Source organism: Lissotriton helveticus, chromosome 3_1 (genome assembly GCF_964261635.1).
Source record: "Lissotriton helveticus chromosome 3_1, aLisHel1.1, whole genome shotgun sequence".
Taxonomy (NCBI): Eukaryota; Metazoa; Chordata; class Amphibia; order Caudata; family Salamandridae; genus Lissotriton; species Lissotriton helveticus.
Genome location: NC_136061.1, coordinates 897668846 through 897685122, shown reverse-complemented (window position 1 = coordinate 897685122; position 16277 = coordinate 897668846). Strand labels below are relative to the sequence as shown.

Genomic DNA, 16277 nt, shown 5'->3' with positions numbered 1-16277 from the left:
ATAGGTCAATCAGTAATGGCAGAACATGTCTGTATGCAGTTAGGCCAGCTAGTGTCTGAGATTGCTTTCAAAGCAAGGACAGAGGGGGTTTTTCTACGCGTTGCAGTCAAAAGGGCAGAAACACTTCATGAATAGAGCAGTCTGTGTAAAGGCAACACAAATTGAAGACAAATGTAAGATGGAGTCAAAATTAAAGAACCTCAGACCTCCCTTTTGCCATTACACAGGCAAATCCTAAAATTATTTTGCAAACATTATGTATTTCAGTGACTATTGACAATGCCAATAAAACAATAAGAATCAGTCTCCAAACACCAATTCTATACAATCGCACGGGAAATACCCAGAGTCCGTCAAAGCCTCTTCTGGCAGGCTTCTATTGTCCATCAAATCCTGTTTCTGTTGTTTTCTTCCGCATGGGCCTCTTCATTCAAGCCTTTCATGAAAATGATGTTACTCAGTATCCGTTGGAGTGACTTCCTGGCAAACACTCACAGCTCACTTGAATGTCTCAATGCAGTGCACCAATATTTCCTGTGCTGCAGGCACTACAGATAGTGTGCTCTTCATTGATCAAGGGCACAGATCATCTCATGCAGACCCAAGTACTATTAATCGGGGAAGAGAGCAACAGACTGTCACTCTCAGCAACACTTTCAGGCTCCAACACTCTCTTCTTCAGTGTCAGAGGATGCTCGGGCTGCTCTTTCATGGGCACCATAATGTAGTGCCTTTTGCCAATCTCAAATCCTCAGGTGCACTGCACTTCCGTTGGAGCAAAGGAAAAGGGGTTGTGTGGCCAAAACTCAGGCCAAGGGGCTCAAGGGACTGCACACTGTCAGAGGTTAACCAGCACATGACAGGTGGGTGGAAAACTGAAGCCTCAAAAACAACAAGAATCCTTCTCTTTCGCTCTTTGCACTGAAATTCTGGTTCTGTGGCAAAACCAGATCCTCCTTCTCTTCTGATGTTCAACGCCTTCTGATGAAGCAAGCACAATACGTTGGAGATACAGTTGATGAAGCACTCTCTGGGTGTTGGGACTGTTCATCTGTTAGCTGTCACTGATGAGAATTAGAACTCATCTTTATCACCGTTCAGCAGGGTATCATTCTTCCTTTGACTCTGGAAGATCCCGCAGAACCTAGTGACGTAGAAAATGTGACACAGTTGTTTCCTTCAATTAAGTACAAAAACAGTTCATTGTACAACAAGGGACTGCAAGCAAGTGGCCTACAATCTTTGGCCATACGTCATGGGACATTTCTGGTCTAGAACACACTGTCATTCTCAAAGGCAATACAAAGACAAAGGCAGTAGGCAAAACAGTGCCTCTAGCCTCTTTAATTGGGTTTCCATGTGAGAGCATATCCCCTACCATCTAAGGGTAGATAGTGACATGGGAATTCTATCTGAATGGATGTCCTCACACATAGTGGCATTGTCGAATGGAGCAAACACATTTTTTTCCTCAATGATTACATATAGGTGTTCCTACATTCCTTATCTAGAGCACCTCAAAAGAGAGATCACATCATACATATTATCAGGGACATGTAGATACCTCCCTTTAATAATTGTGCATCAGGTGGACTATACAATACAAAAGCTAATGATCAAAATGTGGAAACAAAAGACAAGAACTAGAGAGTCCTGGTATTTCCATTATTTAAAATACATCTGGTCCATCAAAAATTAAAGCAGCAGGAAAAAGGAACTAAAAACCAAATTAGAATAGGCATTGAATTTGTCATATTCAAAAAAACGTAAGGTATCTCCTATTGAGGTGGAAAACTTGTCTTACTATAGTATTGAGTCAGTTAACCAGTCCATCACTACCCTAACAGTCAGACTAAAAAAAACATCAGAGTAGGCCTAAAGAACAATTTTTAAAACCAGACTGGTCATACAAAAGGGAATTATACATAATATGGGGTCTCTGGTACATTACTGCAGTCTGGAAGTGTGAACCTGAGCAATACACCAACTGGTGAAAGGGATTTGGAAAAGGGAAATGGGACTAGGTAAAAAAATGAAGCCTTGTTTCCTTTATGGTACAAAGCCATACACTACTTAGGAAGCAGAACAAAACTGACTAAGGTAATGTAGAAATTAGGTCACCATGTACAAGAGTCACAAATCTATAATTTATCCTTACGTCCAATCAGGGATACATAATTTTAGGGCTGCCTGTTCCTTAAAGGAAGAGGACAGTATTGTGACTAATTGCAGATGACACACTTTAATTCTGTATATCTCTTTTTTTTCCCTTCAAATACCATTAAAGCCAAATTTGACATACACTCACCAGTGTATGTCAAATTTGTGTTGTCTTGTTTTGTTCACAGCATGAAAAAATAATATCTGTGAAATTTAGTATCAGTGCCAAAAAAAAACAACAAAAAACACACATATGCCAAGCCATCAGATATACGCGCTATATATCAAGCACGAAAAGCATAGACAAAACAATAGCATATGTAAATAAGCGGTAACACACAACACTATTGCATGCACTTTTATGCACTGTGAACCTGCAGCTCAAAACAGAATATTCAGGCCTGCTTAATTTGTCAGGCTTAAAATCCTCACCAGGAACAATTCATAAAAGGATAAAATGCAAAAATATGTAAAACGCACGAACATTTCTGCACATAACACACAAAATATCAACTGTAACAACCATCTTTTGAAAACATGCTAAACCTTTTTAACTTTCCAAAAACGTTTTCACAGACACTCTGCGTGTCCCGTGCGCCAACACCCTTTGAGGCCCTGCTTTTCCAAGCAATAATTTCTCCATCTGTTTACACTTACTCCTAACTCCCACCTCACTCTAAGGCTGAAAAAGACAAAAAAAACCTTCCCAACTCTTTCTAACCTGCAATAACCAACCCTATTTAAAAACACATGATATATATATTACTCCTGTTAGGGGCTACAATTTATTTCTATACTTAGATTATTAAAACAGTTACTGTGAATAATTCGCAGAACATAATAACACACATACCAGTTTTTAGAACAAATGCTTGTTTGCAATGGTACTCATTTCATCTACCTTAAATGGATGAAGGCTCAGTTAGGTCCAGCAAAAGTTAAAACCTTCCACCCTGATATTAAACTCAAACCTCTGCACCAGGCACATTGGCTCACTGACCTATTTAAAAGGAAACCCAAATGGGAACAACCTGCAAATTTGTATTATACCTAAATGTATGCATTTACTGAAGCCTAAAGCACTTTAAAGCTATTGTAAATGGCAAAAATGCCCACATTTTACCCAAATTCGACTTTGATATTTGGGGCACTAAAGTATAAATATCCTATAATAATGTTACATATTAATCATCCTCAGAATGTTCTTTACAAATTGCAGAGATTGGACATTGGACATATCTTCTGCAAATCCTGAGAAAAATGAGTTTTTCACGTCTGGTCAAGTGAAAATCTATATGCTAATGTCCTTATTATGCCGTATACCATACCTTAAATTAAATTATAATGCTAGGAGGTCCCAGTATAAGTATTAAGCTTCATGAATAGTAAAAAACGAATTTTGTAGCACTTATTTTTATAACCCAATCAGTTTTGATAATTCCACATATTAAGGCTCTGTAATTCCTTGAATCTGACTTCATTTTTAATTTTTTTTATTTTCTCTGTGCCACATAGGACTGCAAAGAACAAAGTGGCCCGGCCTCCCCAGGTCATTTACACATTAACCAGATTAAACTGTAAGAAACTAACTTTCGTCACCCGAAACTGACCTGCAAAGCCAATTTCCCTGATTGATCTTTATCTGAGATTGCCAATCAATGTTCAAGACATCGTTAACTTTTTAGGTTCCTTGGACTTGCCCTATCTTGTTTCAGCATCTTTTACGGTTTCTTTCTTTTTAAATGTTTCTTCACTACATGGGTTAATTATTATTTAGCAACTGAGCCAAGAATACGCTTAGAAAAATGCTTAAAGAAAGGAAAACCCTTAATTAAAATGTCTTCCTATAATACAAAATAATGAACCTTAGTTTTGAAACCTTTTTAAAACAACATTCTGAAATGCAATGTTTTCACCTGTGCAACTGAGGGGAAAATCCTGGCTGAATAAATATTCCTGTTTATTTAGCTTGTCTCTAAGTGCTTGTAACAAGCTGGCAGTCTTTTTCAAACTAAAACATATCAATGCGTGTTCTATATTATTTTGAGTTCAGCAGGAATTTACTTCAGCTGATCTGTTTGCCTGTTAATATCTAACACAATGTATCTAAGGAAAATGCTGTAAGTTTATTTAATTTTTTTGCAAAACACCCAATTTCGTTTTTGGGGCTTTTTATTCCTAGTGAATGTGAATTTACATTTTAGTTTTTAAACATTTAGACATCTTGCTTAATAGACTGAAAACATCAAAAAGAAACACAAACACACATTTGAGCTCATTTCAGACAAACAGAAAGGGGTCGAACACTCAGGACACACAATACGGCGCGCTTTTAGCCATGCATTTCGTGAATAGTGCCATCGCTATTCACTTACAGAAATTGCACTAATGGGAAAACCACATAGACATTTAAACACACATTTAACCCACATATCAATACTCAGGACAGAAATAAAGGACAGCCCACAGACTGTACTTAAACCAAACCATTTTTTTTTTTTTTTTTTTCAAATATATTTTTATTGCAGGAAAGAGATGTGAGCACATTATTGGCACCTAGTAAAAAATATGAGTCATTAGGACGTTGAGTTCAGCAATTCTATACACGGCCTGTCAGCCCACAACCCGGGGGTCGGGCGGCGTGTGCCAGTAGGTCATGGGTAACATCCCTCCGTTCCAACAGTGTTCAGTAGGTGGAAAATAAAACACTTCTGCTTTTCTAAACAACCCAATGAAAACATCCCTTTTCCCTTCCCCAAACATCCCATTCCCCCCAGAGGAGCAATACGTCAGTCAAAGCGGTACCTTATGCTAGAGTATACGGAAGCCATTAGCGCTGCCTTCCTCTTTCCCCCTCCCCCCTCCCCTCTCGTCATTGGTAGAGCTTCGTGCGGTCTATCAGAGTGTTATCAGAGACTTAGTTCTTCTTCGGAGGTCCAACCCGCTGGTAGGCTGTTATCGAGAACTAGGTCGCTCTCCTTCCGTACTATCAGAGTCAGTATGTGTATTATGATCGCGCAGGGCCTGCACCAGTGTCTCCCATGCTTGCGCCAGCTCTAGGGCTCTCTCATCCCGTCGCTTCCTCGCCTGCTGATAACGCAATGTGCTTTCACTCCCCGCCCACTTGAGAAGTTCATTCCGCCATCTATCGCCTGTAGGACCAGCTCGCGCCTTCCAGTGTCTGGTGATTTCTCGTTTTGCCAGAAGCAGCCCTAAGTCTATGAACTTATTAGTAATCTTGTTTTTGGGGGTATGCGGAAACCAATGAAGGATCCCTACAGCAGCATCAATCTGTAATGTTCTGCCTGTCACTTCAGTCAGTGTTTCTCCCACAAACAGCCAGTAGGAAGTCAGCATTGGGCAGGACCACAACATATGTAGCAGGTCCGCTCCATCCGTCATGCATCTAGGGCAGGCCGCCGTTTCCAGGTTGAAATATTTCTGTAGTTTCTCCGGTGTTAAATAGGCGCGGTGTAAAACGTAGAAGTGGACTAGTTGAAATCGGGCATTCCGTGTGCTCCTCCAGGCCCGCTGCACCAGCTGGGCCCATGCGGTCTCCAGGATTTCTTTTCCTATGTCCATTTCCCATCTAGTCTTGAGGGTCGTCAAGGGGGTCAATCTATCCTCCATCATTCTGGAGTATAAGCATGAGACTGCCCTGACTGTTCCCGCCGACATCATGACGTATTGGCACGCCTTTGACACCTGCGGTTCCTCCTGGCCCATCTTCCAATGTGCCTGGAGTGCTCTTGTGACCGCCGCGTGGAGCAAGAAATCGCCTCTAGGGACATCATAGCGGTCCAGAAGCGCCCGGAAGGGCAGCAGCGTCCCGTCTTCGTAAAGGTCACCTACGACCTGTATGCCGAGTTCCTCCCATTCTCCCAGCCGTGACCAGTCTCCACCATGAGGTAGTGCAGTGAGCACTCCCAGCGGGATTTCCGGGGCATAAGGTCTCGAACCTCCTAATTTCCGGTGTGTTCTGTTCCAACATGAGCGTATGGTGCGTTCCTCCAGAGTGAGGGTTTCAGATCCAGTTTCTGTTGTAATGCAATATACGCCAGGACATGTCGGGGTATGCCAGTACCCCTAGCCTCTTCCGGCCCCCGGAACTCGCGCGCCATCTCTTGGGTATAGGTCTGTAGCTGTGCAGCCAAATAGTACTTCTCAAAGTCAGGCGCCGCCAGCCCTCCCTCCGCCTTAGGTCTTTGCAAGGTTCTGAGCGCCACTCTGCGGCGGCCCGCGCCCCACAGGAACGCCACTATCATGGACTCCAGGCCCTGAAACGTAGACCTAGGGATCCAGACCGGTAACGTCCTGAAGTAGTATAAGAGGCGGGGCAGTGCGACCATCTTCAATAGAGCAATTCTCCCCGCCACTGACAAGGGCAGGGTGGACCAAAAGGTCATGCTGCCTTTGAGCGCTCGGATACCCCTGGAGATGTTGCCTTCAAGCGTGTCGGCAGGGCGATGGTAAACGTGCACCCCCAAGTACTTGAAACAAGCCGGCTCCCATCGGATCTCCCTGTGAACGTCCGGTATGGGACTGTCGCTTCGGATCGGGAACAGGCAGGTCTTAGCCCAGTTTACCCGGAGCCCGGACACCGCACCAAAGGCCGTGAGCACTGAGTCCGCTCCAGCCAGGGCCGGTCCTACGTCCTCCAGGAAAAGCAACAGATCATCAGCGTATAGGGAAATATACTGGCGGCCCAACGGAGATTGCAACCCCCTGTAATGGGCGCCAGTGCGGATCGAAATTGCCAGTGGCTCCACTGCTAGGGCGAATAGCAATGGAGATAGGGAGCAGCCTTGCCTCGTGCCCCTCTCCACAGGGTAGCGTTGAGATATCAGCGGGCCCGATTTCACTCTAGCCATCGCTGAGGAATACAATACCTTGGTCCATCCCAGGAAACCCTCTCCCATACCGAACCGCTCCAGAATCCTGTGTAGATAAACCCATTCTAAACTGTCAAAGGCTTTGTCAAGATCTATCGAGAGAATCGCAGGGTCCGAGGCATAGGTGTGGTCTCCCTCCAACAGGCGAAACAAGCGCCGGATGTTCATCGTGGTATTACGTCCGGGGATGAAGCCCGCTTGGTCCGTATGTACCAAGGAGCTCATGTGTTCTAGCAGTCGTGTGGCCAATATGCTGCTCAAGATCTTATAATCGACCGTGAGCATGGAGAGCGGTCTATAAGATGCTGGCTCCACGCCCTCGCTGTTAGGTTTAAGTAGCGGTACCACTAGGGCCTCCCGCATCGTACCTGGTAATCTTCCTAGCGTCTTCGCTTCCTTATAAACCTGTAGGAGTTTGGGGGCCAGGAGCTCTATGTATACAGCATAGAACTCGACTGGGAGTCCATCGAGGCCCGGAGTTTTATTCCGCGCCATGTTTTTTATGGCGTGTCTGATCTCCCCAATCTCCACGTCTCGTCCCAGGTCTTTCGCCCGCTCCGGGTCTAGAGTGGGGATCGGAAGGTCCCTCAGGAAGGCATCCGTCGGAGTTAGGTCTTGGGCTAACCGACTACTATAGAGCTGTTTATAGTAATGCCAAAAGCAGTGAAGGATTTCGGGTTGAGTATACACCCCACTGCCTTCCGCAGTCTGCATGGCCACAATCGGCGAGGAGCGTCTAGTCGGATTAGCGAGCCAAGCCAGTAGCGTACTCGATTTGTCGCCCTCAGCCAGTGACCTAGCCAGGTACGTTTTATAGTCATAGCTTCGTAGTCGCTCAACCTCGACCGCCACAGCTTCTTTTGCCGCTAAGACTTGTTGTTGGAGCTCCGGGCGGCCAGGGCGGGTGATTTCTAGGTCGCGGAGGGCTCGATCAGCTTTCGCTAGGTCCTCCAGGAGCACCCGGCGTACTCCAACTTTCTGCGTGATGCAGTAGCCCCTAATAACCACCTTAAAGGCGTCCCATTCCGTGGCCCTCTCTGCAGTCGTGCCCTCGTTCAGCTCAAAGTATCCCGCAATCTTGTCTTCTAAGTCACTACGGAACACCTGGTCCTCTAGTAGTTCCGGTCGCAACTTCCAGGTTGGAACACAAGGGGTGCCCCGGTGCCAACAGAGATCAATCAGTAACGGATTGTGGTCTGAGATGGTTCTTGTCAAGTACTCAGACCGTAAGACTGCCGAGACCACCTCTCTCGATCCCAGCAGCCCATCTAGCCTCACATGTAACTCGTGCATGCCGGAGAAATGGGAGTAGTCTCGGGCGTGCGGGTGTTGCGCTCGCCAGATATCCACCAGACCCCATTTAGTCTGCCAGTCTACTCTTCCTCTGGCCACCCGATGTGTCGGGGAGTCCGGAAGGGGGGGATGGGACCTATCCAGAATAACGTCAGTCACCGAGTTGAAATCCCCCCCCAGGAGGATGGGCCCCGACAGGTAGCGGGCCAGTGAGCCCGACAGTTCGGTCAGAAAGGCGAGTTGGTCTGTATTAGGCGCATAGATGCAACAGATGTTCACCTCTCGACCCCCTAGTCTCCCTGCAACCGCCACAAACCTCCCTCCTGGATCTATAGTGTGACTATGTACCTGGAAGGGCACTCCCGCTTTTATCCATATCAGCGCCCCCCTTGCATAAGCCGAGTATGTGGTGTTATACAATTGTCCCCGCCATCTGCGCTGTAGCGCGAGCCCTTCTGATTTGGTGAGATGTGTCTCCTGCAGGAGCGCTATCTGTACTCCCCTGCGCACTAGATAAGCATGAACCTTATGTCGCCTGGCCATGGTGTGCAGACCCCTCACATTCCAGGTGATGCATTTCAGAGTTGAGATATCAGCCATTGTCCCATATTTCGCGTTCCAGTCTCTCTAAGCGCATTACAGGCTCGGTTAAGTACCCAGCCACTCTCATACCAATGACGAGTTCCCTTTCCAACAACAATGAAGAAACTTTCAAACAAGAGTCCCTCCCCCTCCCCCCCAGAACAGGGTCTAAACAGTACCATCTAGATCCCATCCAAACTGTGCCCTCCATAAACCTTTCCTCAACTAACCTGACGGTAGCCACCGCAGGTGTGCCTTAAGGGCGATGTGGGGGGTCGAGCAACAATGTGGGGCCGCCCACTGCAAGCTAGCGCGCGGCCGAGCCCTATGCAATTATGGGCTATGTGGGGGAGCCCCGTAACCCTCCACACAGTCAGTAAGTAAACATTTCCTCATGTGAGTTACATCCTCCCATTCAAGCGGCCTCCCTTCAACCCCTGACCCTCATTCCCATCATCAGAATCGGCTCACCCAGCAGTGTCATTGTCCGTCTAGTAGTCCTTCCGCCGTTTCCGGGGTGACCGCCGGGAGTTTCAGGCTATCAACTTCCGAGCCCTCCGTGTCCGAGCGGCCCCCGCTTTCGTCAGGATCCGATTGTGTTTTCTCCAGGTCACCTTGTGGGCCAGATAAGGAAGAGACCATTTCTATCACTCCACGTCTCTCCGCCGCAGTTTCCACCGTGGAGGGACGAGTGGTTCTGCCCCTGCGGTGCCTGAACCTCTTAGGATTCCGCAGCAGACTGTCTCCCATTGTCGCTTGAGAAGAGGCCCCAAAGCCATCCTTGCCAGCCCTGTACAGTTCAAGCCAACTGCACGCTTCGTCCGGGGTGTCAAAGAACTTGGTGGATTCATCTATGATGATGCGGAGTCGTGCCGGGAATAGCAAGGAGTACTGGATGACCTCAGCACGCAGTTCTCGTTTCACCGCTAGGAAGGAGGATCGACGTCTCTGCGTCTCGTAGGTGTAATCCGGGAAAATGTTCACTCGGCTATTGTCCACCTGGTATGGTCCCCCCTTCCTGGCCGCCTGTAACAGTAGGTCCCTGTCGCGGAAATGGAGCAATCTCGCCACCACCGGTCGGGGGGGACTACCCTGCAATGGCGGCTTGGCCGGCACCCTGTGTGGCCGTTCCAACGTATAGAAGGGCGACAGTCCTTCGGGCGCCACCTTCGTTCGCAGCCAATCCTCCAGAAACGCCACCATGTCTTCTCCCTCAATTTTCTCCGGAAGGCCCACTATCCGAATGTTATTCCTCCTGTTTCGTCCTTCCGCATCCTCCGCACGTTTCTCTAGGGATTCAATTCTGGACATGGCGTCTTTCATCGTGGCGTTCAGTGTTTTTTGCGCCGGTTCCAGGTGGCGTACCGAACCCTCCACTTCCTTCACTCTATCTGAGAGCTTACTGTGGTCCGCCCTAAGTAGGCCCAAGCCCGTCGCCACTTGGGCTATATCCTCTCGGAGGGCCGATCTAGTCTCAGTGATCGCCCGCAGGATTTGGTCCAGTTGTTCCTGAATCGGCGGAGTATTCGGCTCTTCTAGGCGTCGGTGCTCTTCCGCGTCAGGTGGCCCTGTATCAGAAGCGGTCTGGGCGCCCCCTTTTGGGCCCTTCGGCTTTCCCATGGTGAGTGGGGGGGGCCACCGGAGGGTCTTCTCAACAACGGGGGGTAGTGATGTCCGCACGGCGTGCCCTCCACTATGTCACAAAGCACCCTCCTCGCGGCCAGTAGCCGTCCTCCAGGCAAGTGGGCTTCCAGGCGGCGGTCAAGGTGGTCAAGGTGGTCCGGGCGGGAGCCCGCAGGCAGGCACGTCTGAGGCGCGAGGACCCTGCTCAGCAGGTCAATGGCTGTGCACTTGTGGAAGCGGTATCGATGGGGGGGGCAGGAGATGTCCCGCCGATGTGGCGATAGTGCTCGAGCAGTTTCACGTTCCTCCTCCGCGCAAGGTTCCAGCGCGTGATGTGGGCGCCCGCGCGGAAGATCCAGCTCCACCCAGCCTGGGCCCGTTATGCGTGGTCAAGGAGTCCCCCCGCAGGATTTAGCAGCCACCCTGCTCCAATGCTCCACGCTGTGGTTCGGGGCGGCAGTGATGGCCAAGGGCTGTGCCAGCTCCCACCGTCGTGGGAAAAGTCTCTCTTCCGCCACTGCTCACGGGCAATCCCCAACGTCCCCAGAGCGTGGAACTGATGCGTCCGTCCCCCCCCCGGATCGTCTCTGTTTGCCCGCCGGCGTCCCTGCCCCTCCAGCCACAGCGTCCTCCACCGACACCACTCCGCTCCTTTCAGTACGGGTGCAGAACCCGCCTCGCGGCTCTTCGCCACTGCTCTCCTCTCTCGGCTGCGGGCAGGTCTGTCCGCCCCTCCCCCTACGGCGCGTCTCCGCAGCTTCGCACGGTGGAGCCGCAGGGCTCACCTCTGTGGTGTCCGTGTGCCGGCGTCCGCCTCCGGGGAGTGCAGGGCTAAATTCCGCGTTGTTCCCTCTCCGAAGAGGGCTTGCCGGCGTCTCCGGGTCTCCGGCCGTTCTCGCCGCAGTTAGAGCGGAGCAGGCGCCATCTTGCTCTACGCCGCTCGGCTCCCTCACCTCGGCTCCGCTTCGATCCTGCGGCCGTCGCAGTCCTGCGGTCAGGGCAGGGTGGTCCACAGGGTGTAGGGGATGCCTGTGCGGGGTTGGGGCTCCCAATGAGCCCGGATACAGGATTAATAGGGACTCGACCGCGGAGCCGAGCCTCTAGGCGACCTCCGCCATTGGCGCCCAAGCCACGCCCCCTTAAACCAAACCATTTATAAATACTAGTTGTAAGTCATATTTACAAGAAACGCTTCTCAATTGTGTTCCAAAAGACTGCAAAAACAGCCCAACAGACTGATGTATGTCCAAGAAGCGAAAATACACTCAATTCGCTGCTTTGACTAGCAGAACACCAAAAATAGCTCTGCATATCTTCATTCATAAAAGTGCGCAGAACAAAGGATCCTTGTATGTATTATGTCCATATTTTAATTCCCTGGGGATACAAAATCACCAAGGAAGAAATATGTTTGTAAATCTAAACCTATTTAGATATTCCCTTTAGGGGAAGCCGGCTAATCCAAACGTATACAAAGTTGGCCAACACAAAGCTCCAAATTTGCTAAGATCAGGCATCTTATAGCTCACTAATCTAGCTTCAAACTTCAAGGGGCTATCTCTATCAATACACTCGTAAATATACAAGACCCTCGGTTTTTGAAAATTGCAATCTTCAAATAAAAACTAAGGACCAAACAAACTAAGAACCAAACTAAGGACCAAGCAAAACTAAGAGCAAAGGACTGGGAGCGACCCACTTATACTTAACTCTTACTTTTACTAATCAAAAGGTTATCCAAATTCTAACTGTCAAGCTCTAAATGACCTAACGGTCTCTTTGTTTTTTTTTAATACTCACACCAAAAAGGTTCTCAGTCAGGAGTGACATCATGTGGAGGATCAAAATCAGGAAGAGCAGAAATACAGTGGGCTGCAAAGACGAAGAATCTCCAGAATCCCTGTGCACAGAGTACCTTCTTAGTAGAATCCTGTCTTGTCCTCCTCAGTAGCTTTCTGTCTCCTGACAAGATCACTCCCACAGAAAGTCACTTCTCTGATGAAGTCCCACGTTGGGCGCCATCTGAAGAACTGAAACTTCATTCTCAGGGGTCTCACTAATACAAAAGAACTTGGCACAGAAGCTGAAATATTAAAAGACATCTTTATTAAACTTAATAAGTGAGGCCACGTCACACAGAAGCTGTAGCAATTGAATGAGGTAGTCTAAAGAATACAGAACACAGAGGTCTTTTATATGCTTAGGATTTACAAACTCAGCATAAAAGAAAGGGGCAGTCCTAGCTTCTGCAAGCATACAAAATACCTAATATGGACATACAAGATCTGCAAAATATTAGCCAATAGAAAAACATCATGTAACCAGAATGTCCCCCTTACGTTGTGTTTCTGCCCAACCCATAAGTCAATCAACTACAGCACTTATAGGTCAATCAGTAATGGCAGAACATGTCTGTATGCAGTTAGACAGCTAGTGTCTGAGATTGCTTTCAAAGCAAGGTCAGAGGGGGGGTTTCTACACGTTGCAGTCAAAAGGGCAGAAACACTTCATGAATAGAGCAGTCTGTGTAAAGGCAACACAAATTGAAGACAAATGTAAGATGGAGTCAAAATTAAAGAACCTCATTGCTACTGCCTTTATGTTAGAGACGGTTGGCTGTCATTTTTTGTTTTTTGAAACTCAGTATAAAATGTTCCACTACACCAAAGAGAAAATTATTTACATTGACAATTCCAGTTGCAATGCTTAATATGAATGAAAGAGTGAACCCACACAAAATATGTGAACAGAGTTTGCTTTTGGTTTTACATAATTAAGCGTTTTCTTAAATGAACAAGACTTTATGTCATGCTTTTGGCTAAAAAGCAAGGAATGGCTGATAGTGTCATAGGCTATAGTTCCATTTGGCAGACTTGTGAAATGCACTTCTGGCTACTGCTTCTTCTGTGTGGCTCACCTGTTTCAGTTTGAGAAGTAGCTGCAATAAATTTGATCCCCAGCCATGCCGTGGCAAATTCAGTTACCGAAAGAGGTCCTGAGACCGACTGAAGTCACCGGTTTTGCAGCGCACCCAGAGTCATGCTCCAAGTGAAGTTGGTGAGATAGAGGGCAGCCTAAATAATTTCTTTCAGGATAGGAAACGCAGGACTCTGTCCTCCCAAGATCCGCATATGCACACTCTCACCATTAAGAACCAAGCAGTGAGTCGAAAGGAAGTAGGTGGATTGTGCCTGCTGATGCGTCACCTGTTTGTATTTCTGCAAATGGGAAGCATTTTTTCACAGGCTGTGAGACACATTAAAGCTGGGGTAGAGCATGCATCATGTCAGAGTACTTTAGGGGTGAGGCCCTGGTGACAAGCATCCTCTGGCATTGAAATGTGGGTCCGTATGTCCTTGCCACTAGAATGTACTGGGCTGATATAACACTTTGGAGTTTCCGTTGCAGCCACTGGGTTTTAACAAACACCTTTGGTGCACAATCCCACGGCATACAACAACAAAAAATCACGGCAAATAGAGCCTAGCATTGCTCCAGCACAACCGTAAAAGGGGATATCACATTTCGAATTTCAGAATTAAATGAGAAATGTTATTCATGGAAAAAGCAATATTTTTAGGGATTGTAATGGAATTATGCCATAACTTTTACTTTCAAAATAAAATAGGGAAACTTTCCCCGCAGAAGAACCCCTCCGATGCCTAAGTGAGACATGACTTGATTTTAAAAAATTCAATATATTACAAGTATTTAAGCCACATTCTCCAGGCTTCTCTGAGGTTCGCTGATGCTCTCATGTAACTTGATTATAATGCAAACTGAAAAAAAAACTGTCAGAGCAAGACCATTTCTACAGGCAGATAAACACAAGAACATTAACTAATGCCCCCTACTCGCTTTTGTAGAGCCTGGCTGAGAGATTGTTCTCTCTTAAAGGGGCATCCTCTGAAAAAATAGCAGCAGGCCTCTTCTGCACCACTAACAGACACCACCAGTAAGCATTCCAGAATGTTCTTTCTTGGATGACATCTGCTTGGATGTTGATACCTAATGTGACATCATGAATGGTCTTGGGTATCACACACAGTATGATTCAGATGATCTTGACACACAAATGGGTGTTATGTCTCATAGTTATGTGTCCCTCGTCTTCAATGCTTGATTTTGCTCGCCAGAAAGTGTCACTCATAGTCATTGAAATGTCACTCATAAATACACTGAAATTATGAAAATGTCACACATACGAATCTGAAACCTTGGCAGCTATGCTGGATTTAAAAGGTTGGCATGAATGCAATATGAACATGCAAATGTACGCTCTCCACTTAACAGTGTGTCACAGTGAAGGTTTCCCCTTCACATAAATTACAAAATGTAGCCATCGCTGGGCCACTTGTTCCAAAGGATACTTCTTCATTACACTTTCATGAGAAAGTGGAAGCATCCCCTATTAGAGTTGTTTCCATATACACTTTAATTCCAAATTGCTTGTTTTTAATCTGCATATAATTTAAAAATCGGTGCACAACTAGGCAAGCAAAAATCATGCCGTTCACCTGAAAATGCAGCCTGCTGTCAAATGAAAATGAAGGCTTCTAAAACTGTTTATCCAGCAGCATGGCGCGCTGAACTGGCACATTCATAAGATAAGTTAGCGTTGTAGTGGTGTTCTAGAAACATGTGGTCCTTCTTCTCTTTTGTTAAATGTCCTTGTTTAATTTTCCAGTAGTAGTGTTCTGCCACAATCAGAATCTCCTCGTACAGTTCCTCGTTCGTGATTATCGAGGACGTTTTAAGCACATGTGGTGTTTGTGCTGCGTCAATGCGAAAAGCAGCGATAGTGACGGTAGAAAATACATATTGAACGCGTTTCCTTTCCTGGGATAGTGAAAGGTTTCCCTTGTAGGGTAGGGTGACAACCCCGGAAGTGAATCGCGGTTGGCCGTTGGCCGGTTGCCTTGGTAGCGGCTGGCATGGGGCGGGGCCGGCTGTCAGTGTAGGGGCGGGGCGGCGATTGCTCTGGTGTAGGGCAGGTGCAGGGAGTCGAGGCATGTCCGCGGCAGGCAGCAGCGAGCAAGCGGGTGAGTTATTGTGCTGGAGTGGGGAAGGGGGCGGCATGTGGAGAGAGCAAATAAGTTATCTTGACCTGGGGTAGCAGGAGGTTGAAGTTAATGTTCCTTTGCTACTTTCATGGGTATTACTGCGGCTTACAGTGCAACCCTTTCTGGGCTGCAGCTACTTCATACATAAAAACTTTTGCAACACGCAAAAAATAAACCCGAGAGACCTCGAAGAAGAACCTTTACAAATGTCACGTAGGGTTTTAGGACAGTGAAAAATGTTTGAGACGAAAAGATACAAAATATCCTAAATGATGGCAACAGATCCTCGAGGAGTCCAATCAGTTCTAGTAACAGGAAGTCGTTTGGTTAATGCACTTAAGTTCTCCTTGTTAATTCCTCCCACGGTGGGATAATAAAGACTGACTAGCAATTACATCCTAGCGTGTGAGGTGTATGTTCTGTCGCGGGTAGGATGTACTTCCCTTGTGCTGCTAGGTTGTACAGCAGTATTTATTCTTTTTAGGGAGGTTGGGGCGAAGTGGATACTGGTTATTGCTTCATGTTTTGGTGACCCGCGTCCTTCCTTTGCCAGGCCTGCCACGGATTTTGATTCTTTGTGGTGATGGGAGAGGGGCAGTTGCATTTGTTGCCCTAAACTGCCGCTGACTCCTCGGTGAGTTGCTGCTATAGATGCTGTCTCTCT

At 47.2% G+C, this 16277-nt stretch overlaps 1 protein-coding gene across 4 annotated transcripts in view; it reads left to right on the top strand.

The window, feature by feature from the left end:
* Positions 1–16277, top strand: part of INPP5B (inositol polyphosphate-5-phosphatase B) — a 923852-nt gene that overhangs the window by 167931 nt on the left and 739644 nt on the right. Inside the window, exon 1 of one of the 4 annotated variants that reach the window (XM_078681231.1) lies at positions 15485–15592. The exons of the other annotated variants lie outside the window; for them this stretch is intronic. Coding sequence (XP_078537357.1) covers positions 15562–15592 — 31 coding nt within the window. The 5' untranslated portion in view covers positions 15485–15561. Of the gene's footprint in view, positions 1–15484; positions 15593–16277 lie in introns of those variants that run through there. 4 annotated transcript variants of the gene reach the window in all.